We start from the raw sequence: 18,176 nt of genomic DNA, 5'->3' as shown, positions 1-18,176 counted from the left end.
TATCTTCGTTTATGAGCGCTCAAAGATCCCACAGATTAAGCCACCAGGTGAGACCTGAGAACTGCTTTCTTTAGGGTTTATGTCGGCCTGCTCCTACAGAGATGAGAAAACCGAGATATTTGAGGAAAGTCAAGCGACTTGCCCACGGGTCCATAACATTTCAAAACAGGGGTTCAGGAATATACAGGAGGGTCTATTCTATTACACAGGTTTTCCTCACCAGCAAATTTTAGATTCAAGTCTGTCACCTCAGACAGAACCGGGCCCGCCCCTCACTCCGCCCCCGGGGCTGTCCGCGGCGCTGCCTGACTGGCGGCCAGCGCCGGGGGCCTCGCGGGGTCCTTCGCGCCGGCTCCGGGCGCACTGCCTGAGCGGGCGCGCAGGCGGCTTCCGGTGTGGGTGACGAGCGGTGGCCGAAGAAGGGGGACATCGAGGAACGCTCAGGCTGGGACCATGGCGGACGGCGGCTCGGAGCGGGCTGATGGGCGCATCGTCAAGATGGAGGTGGACTACAGCGCCACGGTGGACCAGCGCCTGCCCGAGTGCGAGAAGCTGGCCAAGGTGAGGGGAGGCCGGCTGTCTGGCGGGCGCCAGGGGCTGAGTCACGGCGCGGAGCCTGCTTAGGCCTCAGGGGGCCCGAGGGCTGCAGCGCGCATCCCCAGCCGGGTTGGGCCTGCTGGAGTGGGACACCCCAGGGCCGTCTGATCAGGGAGACTCCAGGCGGGGTGCGCTCGTGAATACCCTCCCCAGGACCGATGGTCACTTCCTCCCCGTAGGAGTTGGGGCCCCGATAGCACTTTTTGCGTTTCCTTGGATACGCTTGACCCGTTTACTTTGGTAGTTTCCCAGGGGGTAAGGCCGCTTCGGCATTCAGGCTAGATCAGGGAGTTTCGTTCTATCGCTGAGTCAATTTATGTCAAATTGTTTATGGATCGTGGCGATGTGCCTCGTGTTGGGCCAGGAAAAGGGGCAGGAAAGTGGTAGTACGAGGTGATTAACACAGGATTTCTGTCCTGGAGGAGTTCGTGTACCTAACGAATCGCGCAAGTCATACCTGGCGGTGAACGCCATATACAAGTATAAATAAATTGTTGTTGGGACACAGAGAAAGAAGCTGTTGATTCTTATTGGTGGGATAAGGGATGGCTTTACAGAGAAGCGAATGTTTGTGTTGGTCCACCTGACGAGTAAGATTGGGGTGGGAAGGACTCATTCCTGCAGCGGCTACTACGGAAGTAAAGACATAGGCACCAAAGTGCAGAATAAACTAGTCAGAGGAGTTCTTGAATAGTCCCCAGTTGTTTATCTCCCATACATAGAAATTTAACTTAATCCAAACATTTGTCACGCCCCCTGTGATGTGTGAGGCAACTTTGTGTATCATTTCATGTATAAACAAAGGCTCAGAGTTGTTTGGCCGGCGATACAGTTATTAATAGGTAGAAACAGGGATTCAAAACTTGGTTTGTCTGACTAGGATATAGGTGGTTGTTGACTCTGCTACATTATGGGCTATAGCTAAGGCCTATGATGCTCAGGGCTTATTAAGTTCTTAGGTCAGTCGCCAGCCACAGACAGTTATTGCTATCTATCTGGAATGCATTCACTAATAGGGTTGTTTTTGTCCCTACGGAGCTTACTGTATAAGTACATTACAGTGTTCACAAATCCAGGGACAGGAGTGACAAGTAATACATGACTTGTCACTCTTTCATAGAAAGAAACCTTTTTAATGTCCCCCACCCTCTTTTTTTCCAGAAAAGAATTTAATGGGGCTTTACAAAAAACAAGGATAGGGAAAGATGATGAAGTTGATATGCCTGCATTTCTTAGGTTCAGTTCACTTGATGGAGGAGAGCCAAAAAAATTCATCTCTGAGCTTTCTAGTTGCGAGTGTAAAGAAACGGCATCAGCCCTAGCTGGTTTTGCCAGGTGCATAGAGCCTGGGCATGCCGACTGAAGGGTTCCGGGTTCGATTCAGGTCAAGGGCACGTACCTCCTTTGTAGACTCCTCTCCGAACCTCCAACCGGGCCCTGGTGAGTGCTCTGCTTGTGCAGGAGGCAACCAACTGATGTGTTTCTCTCACATGGATGTTTTCTCTTTCCCTCTCTCATCCACTCTCTCTAAAAGTCAATGGAAAAATATCCTCTGGTGAGGATTAAAAGAAAGAAAGAAACAGCAACTTAAGGGTTGGAAAATTCAAACACCTACAGCGCCAGAGAGAGAAACAATAGCTGACACATATGGAGTAGTTTCTGCAGGGCCAGGCACTCTTCTAAGTGCTAACATGCACGAACTCATTTGCACCTCGCCTTAGCCCAGTGGTCGGCAAATTGCAGTTTGCCACTCTGTTGACTAATGAGTTTGCCGACCACTGCCTTAGCCCTATGTGACAGGTGTATTCTTATTGTTGTTTTACGGACAGCAGGCTGAGAGAAGTTGAGTCACGTGCTCCAGGGTCATACAGAGAAGTTGAGTCACGTGCTCCAGGGTCATAGGCAGAGGGATTCTAGGGCCTGTGCTCTCACTATGCTATCCTGCCTAGCGAGCCGTGTAAGGAAAAGCTGAACTTCCGAACACCTGCCCACGGAAAAGGGCAAGAACTCTTCTCCTCCAGTTAATCTTTGCCAGTTGGGGATGAAGGCCAAGTCTTGTCAACTCTTCTATTTTGAGGGAGAAAATTACTATCTGAACTAATACTGTGTAGATCAAACTAAACATACCTACAGGCCATAGTAAAACGTTTATACAGGCCATTCAAATTTCCTACAGTTATGATCTAGTACAATTCTATTTCTGTGTCCTGACACTCACCTAGCAAATAACAATAATAACTAATACTTTTTTCTTTTAATATATTTTATTGATTTTTTTTTTTTCAGAGAGGAAGGGAGAGAGAGATAGAGAGCTAGAAACATCGATGAGAGAGAAACATCGACCAGCTGTCTCTTGCACACCCCCTACCCGGGATGTGCCTGCAACCAATGTACATGCCCTTGACCGGATTCGAACTTGGGACCTTTCAGTCCGCAGACCATGCTCTACCACTGAGCCAAACTGGCTTCAGCAATAATAACTAATACTTATTGCTGTGTAAGTTCTGTATGATGTTCGCTATTATGATAATTATGTTTATATTATGTTCCAGCCACATGTCCATTTAGGAGTTAAAGGGTGGACACAGACATACAGAACTAACAGATGCCCAGCAAGTACTGATGTTAAACAAACTCCTTAGTCATTCACCTCATTTACAAGGATTGTTTTAAAAGTCTCTTGTTCCAACAAATTGGTTTTGATAGCTCTGGCCATCTTATTCCTCTTGAGTTAAAAGGCAGTATTGAGAGGTGGGATTTCCAGAACTATGTGCTTAGATAGGGAAGGACGGAGGGAGGAGAAAGATGTTTAGCCTTAGGATTGAACGTAGAAAGTGGGATGGCTGGAGAATTGGGAGTTGCATATAATGAAGTTGGTGTCAGTGTTCCTCAAATAGTACCGAATTGTTAGCCATATAATTTAACACATCCTGCTCACTGAGAGTAAAAATCAGGAATTGTAAGCCATTAGGTTCGGCTGAATAGTTCAGGTCGACGTCAACACATTCAGTGCATGCTTTATGCACTTGGTGCAAGGGAAACAATAAACAAGGTCCAGGCCTAGAGGAACTTACCACCTAGGAGGCAAGACATGCACATTAATAACTGGCACAGGTATAAAGGGATGTACTGTAATATCTGCAGAAGCAACATGATGTGCTTGTCCAACTGCAGAGCACTGAACACCAGTATAGACACTATCCCTGCTCTATCCACTGAGCCAAACCGGTTTCGGCTATAGATTTGTTTTTTTGTTCTTTTCCTCTGATGGACAGTTAGCCAGCATTTATTGTATACATGAATCTGTAGAGCTTTCAGAACTGCTGCTCCCCTTTGCATAGGAAACATTGTTAAAATGTTAGTAATCATCTGTGTTTAAGATTCAATTAAATAAGTTCAAACAATAGCTTTACAGTACATATTCTGCTGCATAGAAAAGTCATAGTTTAAAAGTTACCTTGACAGCCGGGACCGGTTTAGCTCAATGGATAGAGCGTCGGCTTGGGGACTGAAGGGACCCGGGTTCGATTCCGGTCAAGGGCATGTACCTTGGTTGCAGGCATATCCCCAGTAGGGGGTGTGCAAGAGGCAACTGATCGATGACTCTCTCTCATCGATGTTTCTAACTCTCTATCTCTCTCCCTTCCTCTCTGTACAAAATCAATAAAATATATTTAAAAAAAAAAAAAAAAAAGTTACCTTGACAAATATGAAAACAGTATTTTTGAAAAGTCCAAACATTATTTGTACTTAATTCAAAAGCTGTTTAGTTAATTTCTCTCGTCAGTAAAAGAATATTCACGTGTTATCCATGAATGTCATTAAAATAAATATTTTTCTGCATTAGAAAAACAATTTCTAAATAAAACCCTCATCGTTGCTTCCAATTCATTCAGTGTTAATATCAGTATCTTTTTAAAAAAATATATTTTATTGATTTTTTATTTTTACAGAGAGGAAGAGAGAGGGATAGAGAGTTAGAAATACCGATGAGAGAGAATCATCGATCAGCTGCCTCTTGCACACCCCCTTCTGGGGATGTGCCCACAACCAAGATACATGCCCTTGACCAGAGTCAAACCCGGGACCTTTCAGTCCACAAGCTGACGCTCTATCCACCGAGCCAAACCCGTTAGAGCAATATCATTATCTTTTTTTTTTTTTTTAAATATATTTTATTGATTTTTTACAGAGAGAAAGGGACAGAGATAGAGAGCTATTGTAGAAACGTCGATGAGAGAGAAACATTGACCAACTGCCTCTTGCATACCCCCTACTGGGGAATGTGCCCACAACCAACGTACATGCCCTTGACCGGAATCGAACCTGGGACCTTTCAGTCCGCAGACTGATGCTCTACCACTGAGCCAAACCGGTTTCGGCAATATCATTATCTTAAATGCAGTGTTTTTTGTTGTTGTTTTTTGAGGTAGGTTGTTATTGTTTTTATCAAAATGTGTGCTTCCTTATAGGATGGCTTATTTTAGCCCTGATGTGTTATCATTTAGGTTTATATTGTTTGAATTTTGTTGTTTTTCATTTCTTCATATGTCCCAGGAAGAATGTTTTGTTTTTGCAAATGAGGTAGTGGTTATTATCAGTAGGCAAAAAAGGGTGTAGTTGATTTGGATCAGAATCTGCTTAAGAGCTGACTTGATTTAGTAAGTGTTGGTATTGCCAACTGGTCTTTATTTCTCTTCAAATTGCTTGCTTGCTTATTTATTTATTTATTTATTTATTTTAGAGAGAGAAAGGGGATAAATAGATATCAGTCTCTTCCTGCATGCACCAAGACCAGGAATCAAACCTTCCACCTTTTTGTGTGCATAATGATGCTCCAGGCAACTGAACCAAACTGGTCAGGGCAATTATTTATTTTTAAAGCCATTGATGAATTAAAACAGGGTTTTCTATCTTTTATCATCAAATTTCCTTTTTAATTTCTTCTCAAAAATTCATAATTTAAAATATTTGTTATGAAATTTATAAAGAAAATTTATTTTCCTATTATTATTTAAAGACACATGCGACTGCCAGGTAAGAATCTCTGTTTAGAATAAGATAAACAAACAGATGTTACTGCACTGAGTTGGTAAATTAGAATTCAAAACATAGACTTGCTGTTTTGCTCAGGTGCTAAATCATTGTTGTTCTGTATTCACTTTCTCTTAGGTATTTTGAAATGTTAAAGGAAGCATATGGGCCCCAAGTTGGAAATCACTGACTATGAAATCCCTGGGAAAAGCAAGCATTATCATGAAAAGTACAAAAGTAGTTATGGAGTACCGGTAGTCCTTTTCCTCTAAAATAGGATGCTGATTTTCTTTCTTTTCGGTGTCAGAAACATCTCATTTTAGCCTAATTATTTGTTTTTTGTATTGGTGATATTCATTGTTAATTTTAATTTTTTATTTTAGGAAGGAAGACTTCAAGAAGTCATTGAAACCCTTCTCTCTTTGGAAAAACAGACCCGTACTGTGAGTAGATTATAGTGCAAAACCTCAGTTGCCAATAATTTCATTTAACATAGATCCATTAACTTTGAAAATGTTTTCATTTTTACAGGCTTCTGATATGGTGTCTACATCCCGTATCTTAGTTGCAGTAGTGAAGATGTGTTATGAGGCTAAAGAATGGGATTTACTTAATGAAAACATTATGCTTTTGTCGAAAAGACGGAGTCAGTTAAAACAAGTAAGTCATGATTGCTCAAAAATAAATACATTTGCATTTATTTATTTATATCTTGTTGAAAGTATTACATATGTCCCCCTTTTCCCCTCATTAACCCTCTCAATATATTTGCATTTAAATAAGGACTTTCAGAAAACCTTTTTGTGAATCTGTTTTAAATCTGTTAAATCAACATTCTAAGAGTTTAAAATTCTGTCGATATTCTCATAACTGCTTTTATTTTGTTTCTTCTTCTAGTCTTTATAAATTTACAACTTTTAGTGAGTGTTAATACAGCTTTGGTATATTTCCATGTCGTTCCATATCTTCATGTTTATAATTTTAAATGATTCTGTTATAATCATTTTAAAAAGTTTTCTGACCCCTGACCTAGATGGAATATTAGCGCTGAAAGAAATTAGTCTAACCTGCTTATATTAACTATGAGGAAACGGTGGGTGGGGTGCAAGAGATGCTGTTCTTTCACTATCACATTTTATCAAAATGAATATGGATGGCTGAAACCGGTTTGGCTCAGTGGAAGAGCGTCGGTCTGCGGACTGAAAGGTCCCAGGTTCGATTCCGGTCAAGGGCATGTACATTGGTTGTGGGCTCATCCCCAGTAGGGGTGTGCAGGAGGCAGCTGGTCGATGTTTCTCTCTCATCGACGTTTCTAGCTCTCTATCTCTCTCCCTTTCTCTCTGCAAAAAAAAATCAATAAAAGTATATTTTTTTTAAAAATGAATATGGGTGAATGTGGCTCCTTTCCAACCAGATGATGGAACTGTTTTACCTTCTGCCTTTGCCACTGACTCAGAAAATCATATTATCTGCTGGTCTTTGCCTCACTTCTTTCATAGCCAAAGTTGAACTCTGCTTTTCTTTTTCATCATCATCATCATTATTATTATTATTTTGTCTTTATTCTGTTTCATTTCTTCTTTTTTAAAAAAATATTTTTATTGACTTCAGAGAGGAAGGAAGAGGGAGAGAGAGATAGAAACATCCATGAGGAGAGAGAATCTTGAATCAGCTGCCTTCTACAAGTCCCCCACTGGGGATCGAGCCGATAACCTGGGCATGTGCCCTTGACTGGAATCGAACCTGGGACCTTTCAGTTTGCAGGCCGATGCTCATGCACTGAGCCAATGCTCTATCCACTGAGCTGAGCCGGCTAGGGCTTTAACTTCTTCTGTTTTTGCTTGATGGCAAAAAAAGCTAGCTAGCAAGCCTTCCGATAGATGTGGCCAGGCATGCCTTTCCCACCTTTCCTTTTGCATAATCAGTTCACCAGTTGTAGTGGGTAGGGCACAGTCTTGCACCGGAGGGTTCCCTAACCTTTATGGATTTGTTCCTAGGTATTCAGTACTTCTCAACTATCAGGGAGGTTTTAATGTTCTTTGGTGTTCTTTTTATAGGCTTTTCCGTGTGTGAAGTTGTTTGTGAAGACCAAATTTAACCACAGCACTTCCATCAATAACGTACTTCCCTTTCCTGTATGAGGAATGAATTTTACTTATGAGTGATTTTTATTATTTTAGGCTGTTGCAAAAATGGTTCAACAATGCTGTACTTACGTTGAGGAAATCACAGACCTTCCGATTAAACTTCGATTAATTGATACTTTACGAATGGTTACAGAAGGAAAGGTGAGTTGTCTATTGGTATAACTCATGGTGATAAGTACTCTCTTACTTGTGTTCAGAGATACTTTATACTATATTTAGACATTTTCTATTAGTATGTAAATATAAGGTTAATTCTTCACCCTGGCCTGAATCTGCTTGAAAAGTCTATGTTTGGGATAGCTAAGGTTTCACTCTAATATTTAAATAGTGAAGAGTATTTACAGGGTGAGATTAATTTTCAAAATTTATTATGATATCCTCCTCCCCACCCCCAAACTCCCAATATTATATTTCTATAAAAAAGGGCAAATACAGAATAGTGACTGTGGTAGACACGTTTCTTTCTAGATAGATTTTTGTGGTTTGAAGACAAAAACTTAGCTTGTATTTAACTTTTTGTCTCTTTAACTATCAGTTCAGTTCAATAAATGTTATTGAGTACCTCTATTGTGTTAGGTCCAAAATGAGCAAGAACTATTCTTTTACCTCAGAGAGATCAATTATAAAAATAATTATGGGGCTGTGTCATGACACTGTGTAGTGCTCTGTAGCGCAGAGGTAGGGATTGACTGGGTGAGGTGCCCAGGGAAGCCTCAAAGAGTTGATAGCTGAGCTGGCTTTTTAAGAATGAGAAGAAATTCTGCAGGGCCATGGGTAGGGAAAAGGGCATTTTACACATAGGGAAGATAATATTCAGAAAAATCAAAGTAAGAAATACCTCATATATTTAGGAAACTGTAAGTAGTCTCTTATTGAAGATTAAGGCTTTGGGGGTGGATTGGGGAAAGGCGAGTTGCTTCAGGGCAAAGGCTAAATGGGCAAGCCTTAACATGAAAATTATTTTTCTAGGCTGTAAGTTATGTAGTTATAGTTTCAGTGTTTAATTGGTTGGAAGTTACAAATCTACTATTACGTATAGCTACAAAAAATGCTAGTAACTTCAATACTTATCAAGATTAGATAGATATATATGTCTGATATATATATTTAAGTATATTTTTATTGAATTCAGAGAGGAAGGGAGAGGAAGAGAGAGATAGAAACATCATTGATGAGAGAGAATCATTGATTGGCTGCCTCTTACATGCCCCCCACTGGGGATTGAGCCCATAACCAGGGCATGTGCCCTCAACTGAAATCCAACCCGGGGCCCTTCAATCCTCAGGCCAATGCTCTATCCACTAAGCCAAACCAGCTAGGGTGAGATCAGATATTTTTAAAGGAAGTAGCATTGTATTTAAAGATCAATCAGAATTAGAGTATTGGTTGAATTGTGGCTAATAGACTGTATGTGCTCTTTGTAAAGGGTGTTATTTTTCAAGTAATCAATCTTTTTAAAAGTACTTTTTGTTTTCTGTGCCACTTATGTAGCATGTAGTCTGTCATTCATTAAACACAATGATTTTATATTTAGGTTCTCAAAGCAAAGCTGCTAATGTTTTATAGACATTTTCTTAAAAATTGCATGATTGTGAAGTATAAAATACCATATAGCTCTGCTTGTGCATGGAGGATAAAGTACACAATACCTCCAAAATAAATACTCTGCCCAGTTTGAATAATAGTTTAACTCTATCTTTAAAATTTTGATATATTTCTATAGGGATTTTGGTAACTATAATAAATTTCTTGTATTTGTAGATCTATGTTGAAATTGAACGTGCTCGACTAACTAAAACATTAGCAGCTATCAAAGAACAAAGTGGTGACGTCAAAGAGGCAGCCTCCATTTTACAAGAGTTACAGGTAAGATGCTGCATTATATATAGAGTGTGTGGAACTTTATGTTTAGTCAGCATTATTTTACGGTGGAAATAGCTTTTTTGGCACTTATTTTTTTCTGAAGCATCAAGAATTAGAGTGAATACAGTAGAGTGTGGGGTTACTCAAGTAGCTGGAAATAGAGTAATTATGGTCTCAAATACATTTAACTTCTAAAGAAATGTTGCTTATATTTTTATTGATTTTCAGAGAGGAACGGAAAGGGGGAGATAGATAGAAACCTCAATGATGACAATCATTGATTGGCTGCCTACTGCATGCCCCCTATTGGGGATCAAGCACACAACCCAGGCATGTGCCCTTGACAGGAGTCGAACCTGAGACCCTTCAATCCGCAGGCCAATGTTCTATCCACTGAGCCAAACCAGCTAGGGCTCTAAAGAAGTTTTAAAGATAAATTAGGATAATCTAATTTATTAAGTTAAAAAAAAAAACCATCCCTTGATTTTGTGCTATTATTTGAACATTTTAATTCTCAGAATTTAAATAAAATCAGTATTTCATATATCATTTACTTATGCCTTAAGAATTTGCTATTAATTATTGGCTTTGTTCTTAATTAATATTTAATTGGTTGTCAATTCTTAAGAGTAACCTTAAAGTGAGATATCAAAGATCTAAAGAAATCTGAGAAAAACCATAGACTGTCTCACCAGAAAAATGTACATGAACTATGCTCAAAATTTAGCTTCTAGCCCTGGTTGGTGTGCTCAGTGGTTAGAGTATTGGCCCACACTCTAAAAGGTTGCAGGTTCGATTCCCAGTCAAGGATACATACCTGTGTTGTGGGTTTGCTCCGGCTCCCAGTCCAGGACACGTACTGGAGGCAACCAGTCGATGTGTCTGTCTCACATTGATGTTTCTCTATTCCCATCCCCACCCCCACTCCTTTCACTCTCTCTCTGAAACTGGTTACACAAATTTATGAATGTGTTAAAATTCATGGAACTTGGGGACCCTTTCCCCTTCCCTATGTGGGAATCCATTCTGTGGGACTCTTTTCCTCTCTCCACATGCGAATCTATACTTGTTCTTCAATAAATCTCCACCTTTGCTATACAAAAAAAAAAATTTTTTTTTCATGGAACTTTACACCTGGAGGAAACTAGCTTTCTATATCATCAGCAGCAGCAGCACTCTCTAAAAATGTGTGAATGTTCTTACTATTTATCAAGGGTGAATATTTTAATATGTATTTAATGCTATAGAGTTTTTAAATATTATAAATTAATTTGGGATCTCTTCTAGGTGGAAACCTATGGGTCAATGGAAAAGAAAGAGCGAGTGGAGTTTATTTTGGAGCAAATGAGGCTCTGCCTAGCTGTGAAGGACTACATTCGTACACAGATCATCAGCAAGAAAATTAATACCAAATTTTTCCAGGAAGAAAATACAGAGGCAAGTATATATCTCAATATTAATTTACTTTAAAAATGTTTAGGGGAAAAAAATAAACCTCAATTTACCTTGTCAACTTTTTCTTTTTTCAGAAATTGAAGTTAAAATATTATAACTTAATGATTCAGCTGGATCAACACGAGGGCTCCTATTTGTCTATTTGTAAGCACTACAGAGCAATATATGATACTCCCTGTATACAGGCAGAAAGTGAAAAGTGGCAACAGGTAAAAACATATTCTCTCTCTTTTTTTTTTTTAAAAAAAATATATTTCATTGATTTTTTACAGAGAGGAGGAGAGAGGGATAGAGAGCTAGAAACGTCGATGAGAGAGAAACATCAACCAGCTGCCTCTTGCACACCCCCTACTGGGGATGTGCCCGCAACCAATGTACATGCCCTTGACCAGAATCGAACCTGGGACCTTTCAGTCTGCAGACTGAAGCTCTACCACTGAGCCAAACTGGTTTCGGCTAAAAACATATTCTTATACTTGACTTATGAGGAACAATTTGCATTTTTAAATTTATTATAAAATAATTTTTAACTTCAGTAATTATATGCAATTTTATAATGTTGCTTTGTATTCACTGTGTTGGTAATTCAGTTTATTCTTACTGATTCAGACATGCTGTGGTAATCCTCTACCACCTTGAAAGAAATAGAATTACTGTTAAAAATATATGGCCTGGCCAGTGTGCTGCAGTGGTTAAATATCAACCTGTGAACCAGGAGATCGGGGTTCGGTTCCTGTCAGAGCACGGGCCAGGGTTGCTGACTTTATCCCAATAGGGGCTTATAGGAAGAAACGATCAGTGATTCTTTCTCATCATTGATGTTTCTTTTTCTCCCTTCCTCTCTGAAATCAATTAAGTGTGTGTGTGTGTGTGTGTGTGTGTGTGTGTGTGTAATGTATAGCAGGTCAACTGCTAGCAAGGTTACAGATAAAGACCTATTACTTTGGAAAATTGTTAGATGTGTATTCCATATAATTTTGTTATAAGAACTTTTTCTTTTATACATTTGTTTTAGAAATAGCACAGGAAGTAATTCAAATTAGCAAAGATTTTTTAGTACAATGTTAAAAATGAATATATATATAATTTCATTATTTTTTAGTTCCCGCCAAAGTTTTCATTGTTTCTAATTGTGCATATAATCTATTATGTTGTGCGACTGTTTCAGGCTCTGAAAAGTGTTGTCCTCTACGTTATATTGGCTCCTTTTGATAATGAACAGTCAGATTTGGTTCACCGAATAAGTGCTGACAAGAAGTTAGAAGAAATTCCTAAATATAAGTAAGTACCTTTATAATTAGCCTAATATACCTCAATAGAAGCACCATTTTGAAAGAAAATTGGTTAACTTAAATGTACACTTAATTGGCTGCTGATAGATTGTATTAGAGAATAAAATTGGAGATAATAAAATGTTTTTTATAGTTCTGCATTAGAAATTAATGTAATGAGATGATTGCATACTTTATTCTAAACCACTTATCAAGTAGAGGTTTTATTTCAAGCTAATTTTAGCAGCTTCTGTTTAATTAACCATTTGATGAAGTTTTTATCATCAGTAGTTGGGGCTTTATGATTTCCTGAAGTACATTCTTCTGAAAACCTATTATATAAAACAGACGTACACTTCATAAGCACAATGAGCTTTTATTTTCTATGTTATTTTTCTTTTATCTGTTTCATTTAAAAGGTTATATTCATTAGTACAGAGATTGGCAAATATAAGATAGTGGAGAGCAGAATGTTAAGCATGGGAATATTATATTCAGAATTACTATGGGGGAAAATGGTAGCAAAATTAGTAACATTAATAATCTACTTGGCTCTTTTTCTGCAAATAAAAATTTATTTTAAAAGTCTGTTGATGTTTAAATTCTTATTATATTGGATGAAAGTTATTTTACAGAATTGGAATATTAAGTTTTATACCATTTACAGGGATCTATTAAAGCTTTTTACTACAATGGAGTTGATGCGTTGGGCTACACTTGTCGAAGACTATGGAGTGGAATTAAGAAAAGGTTCTCTGGAAAGTCCTGCAACTGATGTTTTTTGTTATACAGAAGAAGGTGATAAAAGGTGGAAAGACTTGAAGAATAGAGTTGTTGAACATGTAAGGATCTGGAATGATAAAGATGACAATTCAAAAGTCAAGTTTAGCGAATTTGAGCATAAATTTTTATGTTTGATAATTAAATGCGTTAACATGCTTCATTTTGAGAGGACCTCTCAAGAATTCAAAATTTTTGTAGCACATATAGCAGAAGGAATTTCTTAATGTGAGGGATGATGAGAATGGGGAGAATGTTTTCTATCTGAAACTCCCTTGGTAGTTTTGGAAATGGGTAACATATCTTAAACCTGCCCTTTCTTCTTGGTATCAATTGTGCCAGCATTCATTCATATAACAAACACATTTATTATGAGCCCTCTATGTGCCAGACAGACACTACTGAGTGCTGGGACATAAAAGAGAGTAAGACATGGTTGCTATCTTAAAAAACTTAAAAATAAATCACAGGGAAGGCACATTTAGAAGTAAAAGCATTATAGTTATTGTGGTACAGGTGAATATAGAGAGGGGAGCATAAGGAGAGAGTTGATTGGCTCTACCTGGAAGAGTAGACAGGTTAGATACATAGGCATTGATGCAGAAGATATGATTTGTAAGAAGAATATGTAGCCCTAATAGGTTTGGCTCAGTGGCTAGAGCATCTGCCTGGGACTGAAGGATCCCAGGTTCTATTCTGGTTAAGGGCATGTACCTTGGTTGCGGGCACACCCCCAGTAGGGAGTATGCAGGAGGCAGCTGAATCAATGTTTCTCTGTCATTGACGTTACTAACTCCATACCTCTCCCTGTGAAAAATCAATAAAAATATTTTTTAAAAAGAAAAAGAAGAGTATGTAGTTAGCAGGTAAAGAGAGAGCAGTTCCTTTGGGCATATGAGATAATCCCAGCAAGGGCATAGAAGCACATTTCGACAGGGGAACTTGGGGACCTCCAAGAAAAAGGCCCAGTGGGAAAGGAAGTTGGAGATGTCGAAAGGGTCTGCATCACAACAAAGATTGTACACACGTAGTGAAGACTGAGAGGATAATGGCCAGGCCTGTGTTTCACAAAGTTTCCTCTGGGAGTAAGCGTGGAGAATGGATCTGGAGAGAGAAAAGACAAGATGAGAAGGTTGGTTATGTGAGGGGCTGTATGGGCTTGAATTAAGGCAGTAACCACGGTATTGAAGATGACAGATGGAATGGAATCATTTTAAGAAAGAAAATCAGTAGAATTTGGTTATTGATTAAATTTAAGGATAGAGGAAAGGGAAGGGGCTAGAATAGTTCTCACACTTCCTAAGAGGTTAGTGCTGCCATTGACCCTGATAGAGTTGAGAAGAGATGCAACTTATTAAAAGATGAGTTCATCCCTAGCTGGTTTGGCTCAATGGATAGTGTCGGCCTGTGGATTGAAGGTTCCCTGGTTGATTCCATCACGAGCACAATGATTTCCTGTCATCATTGATGTTTCTATCTCTTCTCCCTCGCTGAAATCAATAAAAAATATATTTAAAAAAGATATAGCCCTAGCCGGTTTGGCTCTGGATATAACGTTGGCCTGCGGACTGAAAGGTCTCAGGTTTGATTCTGGTCAAGGGCACATGACTGGGTTGCAGGCTTGGTCCCAGTGGGGGGCATGCAGGAGGCAGCCAATCAATGATTCTCTCTCATCATTGATGTTTCTATCTCTCCCTCTCCCTTCCTCTCTGAAATCAACAAAAATATATTTTAAAAAATATATATATATTTTTAAAAGATGAGTTCATTTTTCTCCCCACTGTTCCCACATTTCCTTGTGAGTGCTTTTATTCTGTTAATAATATTAAGAATAATAAAGAGGAATCTAAGTTTAGTACCATTTCCAGTGAAAATTAGGGATTTTATTTCAAATCACCTTTAAATAGTTATAGTGATGATTAAAGTGATGTTTGAGGTGATCTCAATTTTTAAAATGTTAACCTTTTAAAAATTTGTCATAATTAGGAAAAGCTTAACTTTAGTTTCTTGCATATAGCAAATATATTTTAGTACAATTACAATTTTTTGTCACTAATTTATTTAAGATAAACATATTTTGACTGTATATTTTAAGAGGGTTGTGGAGAGTATTCAGAATAATTTACAAATAAGTGCAGAAACCAAAATACATTCCAGTTGTGGGCTATGGAAAAAGTAAAAGCTTTGAATCTGACATTTTAACTAAACCTATTAGGGTTTGAAAATAAATGGACTTGTAGCCTTACTGACAACTGTTGTGTTCTCTTTGTCTACTCTCTTCTCCCCAGAATATTAGAATAATGGCCAAGTATTATACGAGGATAACAATGAAGAGGATGGCACAACTTTTGGATCTATCTGTTGATGTGAGTAGTGAACTTCATTGTTTTATTTGTAGCCATTGATTTTGAATATCATTCGAATTATAAAAATCAAGTGAGGTAATCAATTTTGTTTTATTTAACTTTAAATTTAGGCGATAAGTTTCCCCAAGCTATCTGAAGTACCAAAAAATTGCTTAAATACTTTTTATAGTTACATTAATATTGTCACTTAAATATGTTAGTTTTCCATTGATTAATTTGAAGTTCAAGGTATATGTTCTGTAATAAATAGGTTTAGGTTCACAAAAGTGAACTGTAGAAGTAAAAGATATGAGGGAGTCTTGACTATAGTTCACTTGAGATGGTCCCAGGACGTGATAGAGAGGTTTCATTTTCAGATCTGGATTTCATGTTGGTAAAATGTACAGCACCAAAGAAATAGGCGGTCAGTGAAATGCACAGTAATGGTCTGAAAAGGCGTTTCTGTAACCAGAGGTAGCTGCGACAGTTTAGCTGGAAAAGAAGAATCATGGAGTGTTAGAAGGTTGACTGTTGGTTAATTCATTAGCACTTCTCATATCTGGATGAGGTAAAGAGTCCTTAGAAGCAAAATGCCTTGTCCATGGCTAATAGTTGCCAAGTATTAAATCACTACCACGACATTTCTGGAAACTTTGGGAGTAGATTCATACTTGAACCTGACTCTGAGTGGACTCAGATTCCATTCATCCCTAGACTCTCAGTAAAATCTGTACATTATTATAAGAAATCAGCAGTTGCTAACTATTATTTATGAATTTTAGCCCTGCATATTATTAAGTGAAGAGTTTAGAAAATGCTTTCCTTAAATTCTGTTTATTATCTATAATTATCTGGTATTAATCCAACTTGTCTTTCTCTTGCAGGAGTCAGAGGCTTTTCTCTCAAATCTCGTAGTAAACAAGACCATCTTTGCTAAAGTAGACAGGTTGGCAGGAATTATCAACTTCCAGAGACCCAAGGATCCAAATAATTTATTAAATGACTGGTCTCAGAAATTGAACTCATTGATGTCTCTAGTTAACAAAACTACACACCTCATAGCCAAAGAGGAAATGATACATAATCTACAATAAGGGTCTCAATGCCCTACTGCTTTTAGAAAAGAGTTAACGTTGGAAGTCATTAAAAAAAAAAAAAAAAAAAAGACTTTTGGTGTATATGTTGGGTTCTTTTTTCCTATTCTCAACTCTGTCTAAAATTTAAAATATAGTGAATATGTTTGAGGCCCCTTTTTAACCTTTCAGCTCCCTAATTTCATTGTTAACTTTTCATTTGCAATTGGTACCAAAATAGAATACATTTCTATTGTCTGAGTGCTCAAAACATGGTGTCATAACTTGCCCAGATGTTTTTTTCTATATTTGAAACCTTTTTAGCTATTATTTCTTTTTATTCTGCTAATAACCATAATGATAATAAAAGCAGTATATGCACATTTATTTCCTATGGTTACATGTGTTTCTGAACATTTTACGGGGTAGTGATTTAAGTGTTTTTTTTAAATAAATTCTGTTGTAAATCTATGAATTAGTAGATTTTTTAAAAGATTTTTAAAAAAATATATTTTTATTGATTTCAGAGAATAAGGGAGAGAGAGCGAGAGAGAGACATCAATGATGAGAGAATCATTGATTGATTGCCTCATGCATGCCTCCTAGTGGGGATCAAGCCTGCAACCCATGCATGTGCCCTTTTGACAGGAATTGAACCCAGGACCTTTCAATCCACAGTCCGATGCTCTATCCATTGAGCCAAATCAACTAGGGTTGGGTTTGTTTTTTTTTTAGATTTTTAAAATTTTTATTAATTTTTAGAGAGGAAGGAAGGGAGAGGGAGATATTCCTGCGTGCCACCTACTGGGAATGGAGCCCACAACCCAGGCATGTGCCCTGACCAAGAATGCTAACTCTAATCAGCAACCTTTCGGTGCACATGACAGTGCCCAGCCAGCTGAGCACTCTGGCCAGAGCTATTTAGAAGAATTTGTGGATAGAAGCAACATAGAACACATAGGAACATTTGGGATAGAGTTGTGGTTTGTGAAGAATTTGTATTTTAGTGCTGTGGCGAAGTCTCTAGCCTGAGGTGTATGGGGGAGCTATTTGGTAGGCTATATAGACTTTCTAAATCTTTTCTTTTTTAGGGAGGTCTACTGGCTTTAATCACAGTAGCTTATTTTTACCGTCTTCTAACCACCAGTTTTTTAACAAAATCAAGTGTGTGTGTTGGCACAATTTAACACAACAAAATCATTTTTTATAAGACTGTGGCTTTAACTTAATATATCTGATTGCATCATGAATGCCCCAAATTCATTCTCTCTCTATAGGAACTTTAGTTCCTTGGAACACTGGATAACAACCTAAAATGCTTAGAAAATGACCCTCCCAAAAAGACTTCAGGCCACTCTCTTACCAAATGGTATAGTACTGACATTTTTTAAGAATTAAAAATAGTTTCACTGTCAAAAGGAACATCTGAGATCAATTAACATGAGCAAATTTTGGAAGTTTTTAAAATTTCAGAGAAAAATGAAATAATGTTGGAAGGTTATTTAAAATGATGTTAAATGAAGAAAGTCAGGCTACTTTTTATAAAATAGAAATGTAGAGAGGGAAACATTCCTCAATTCATTTTCCATATAATGGTCACTAAATTGTCCC

The 18,176-nt window shown here is 38.1% G+C and overlaps 1 protein-coding gene across 1 annotated transcript; it reads left to right on the top strand.

Moving 5' to 3' along the window:
* The first annotated feature begins 355 nt into the window (after window positions 1–355).
* On the top strand, window positions 356–16,952 carry PSMD12 (proteasome 26S subunit, non-ATPase 12). The gene is made up of 11 exons (XM_084862679.1): window positions 356–561; window positions 6,015–6,074; window positions 6,163–6,291; window positions 7,812–7,919; window positions 9,540–9,644; window positions 10,929–11,078; window positions 11,171–11,305; window positions 12,265–12,377; window positions 13,035–13,209; window positions 15,436–15,513; window positions 16,377–16,952. Exons 1-11 carry the CDS (start codon window positions 454–456, stop codon window positions 16,584–16,586), a joined length of 1,371 nt encoding a protein of 456 aa, XP_084718805.1. The 5' UTR covers window positions 356–453; the 3' UTR covers window positions 16,587–16,952.
* Window positions 16,953–18,176: the final 1,224 nt, after the last annotated feature.

The sequence above is a fragment of the Pipistrellus hanaki genome (assembly GCF_964339955.1).
Source record: "Pipistrellus hanaki genome assembly, chromosome: 16".
In the NCBI taxonomy this organism is placed as follows: domain Eukaryota; kingdom Metazoa; phylum Chordata; class Mammalia; order Chiroptera; family Vespertilionidae; genus Pipistrellus; species Pipistrellus hanaki.
This window is presented reverse-complemented; position numbering and strand designations above follow the sequence as displayed.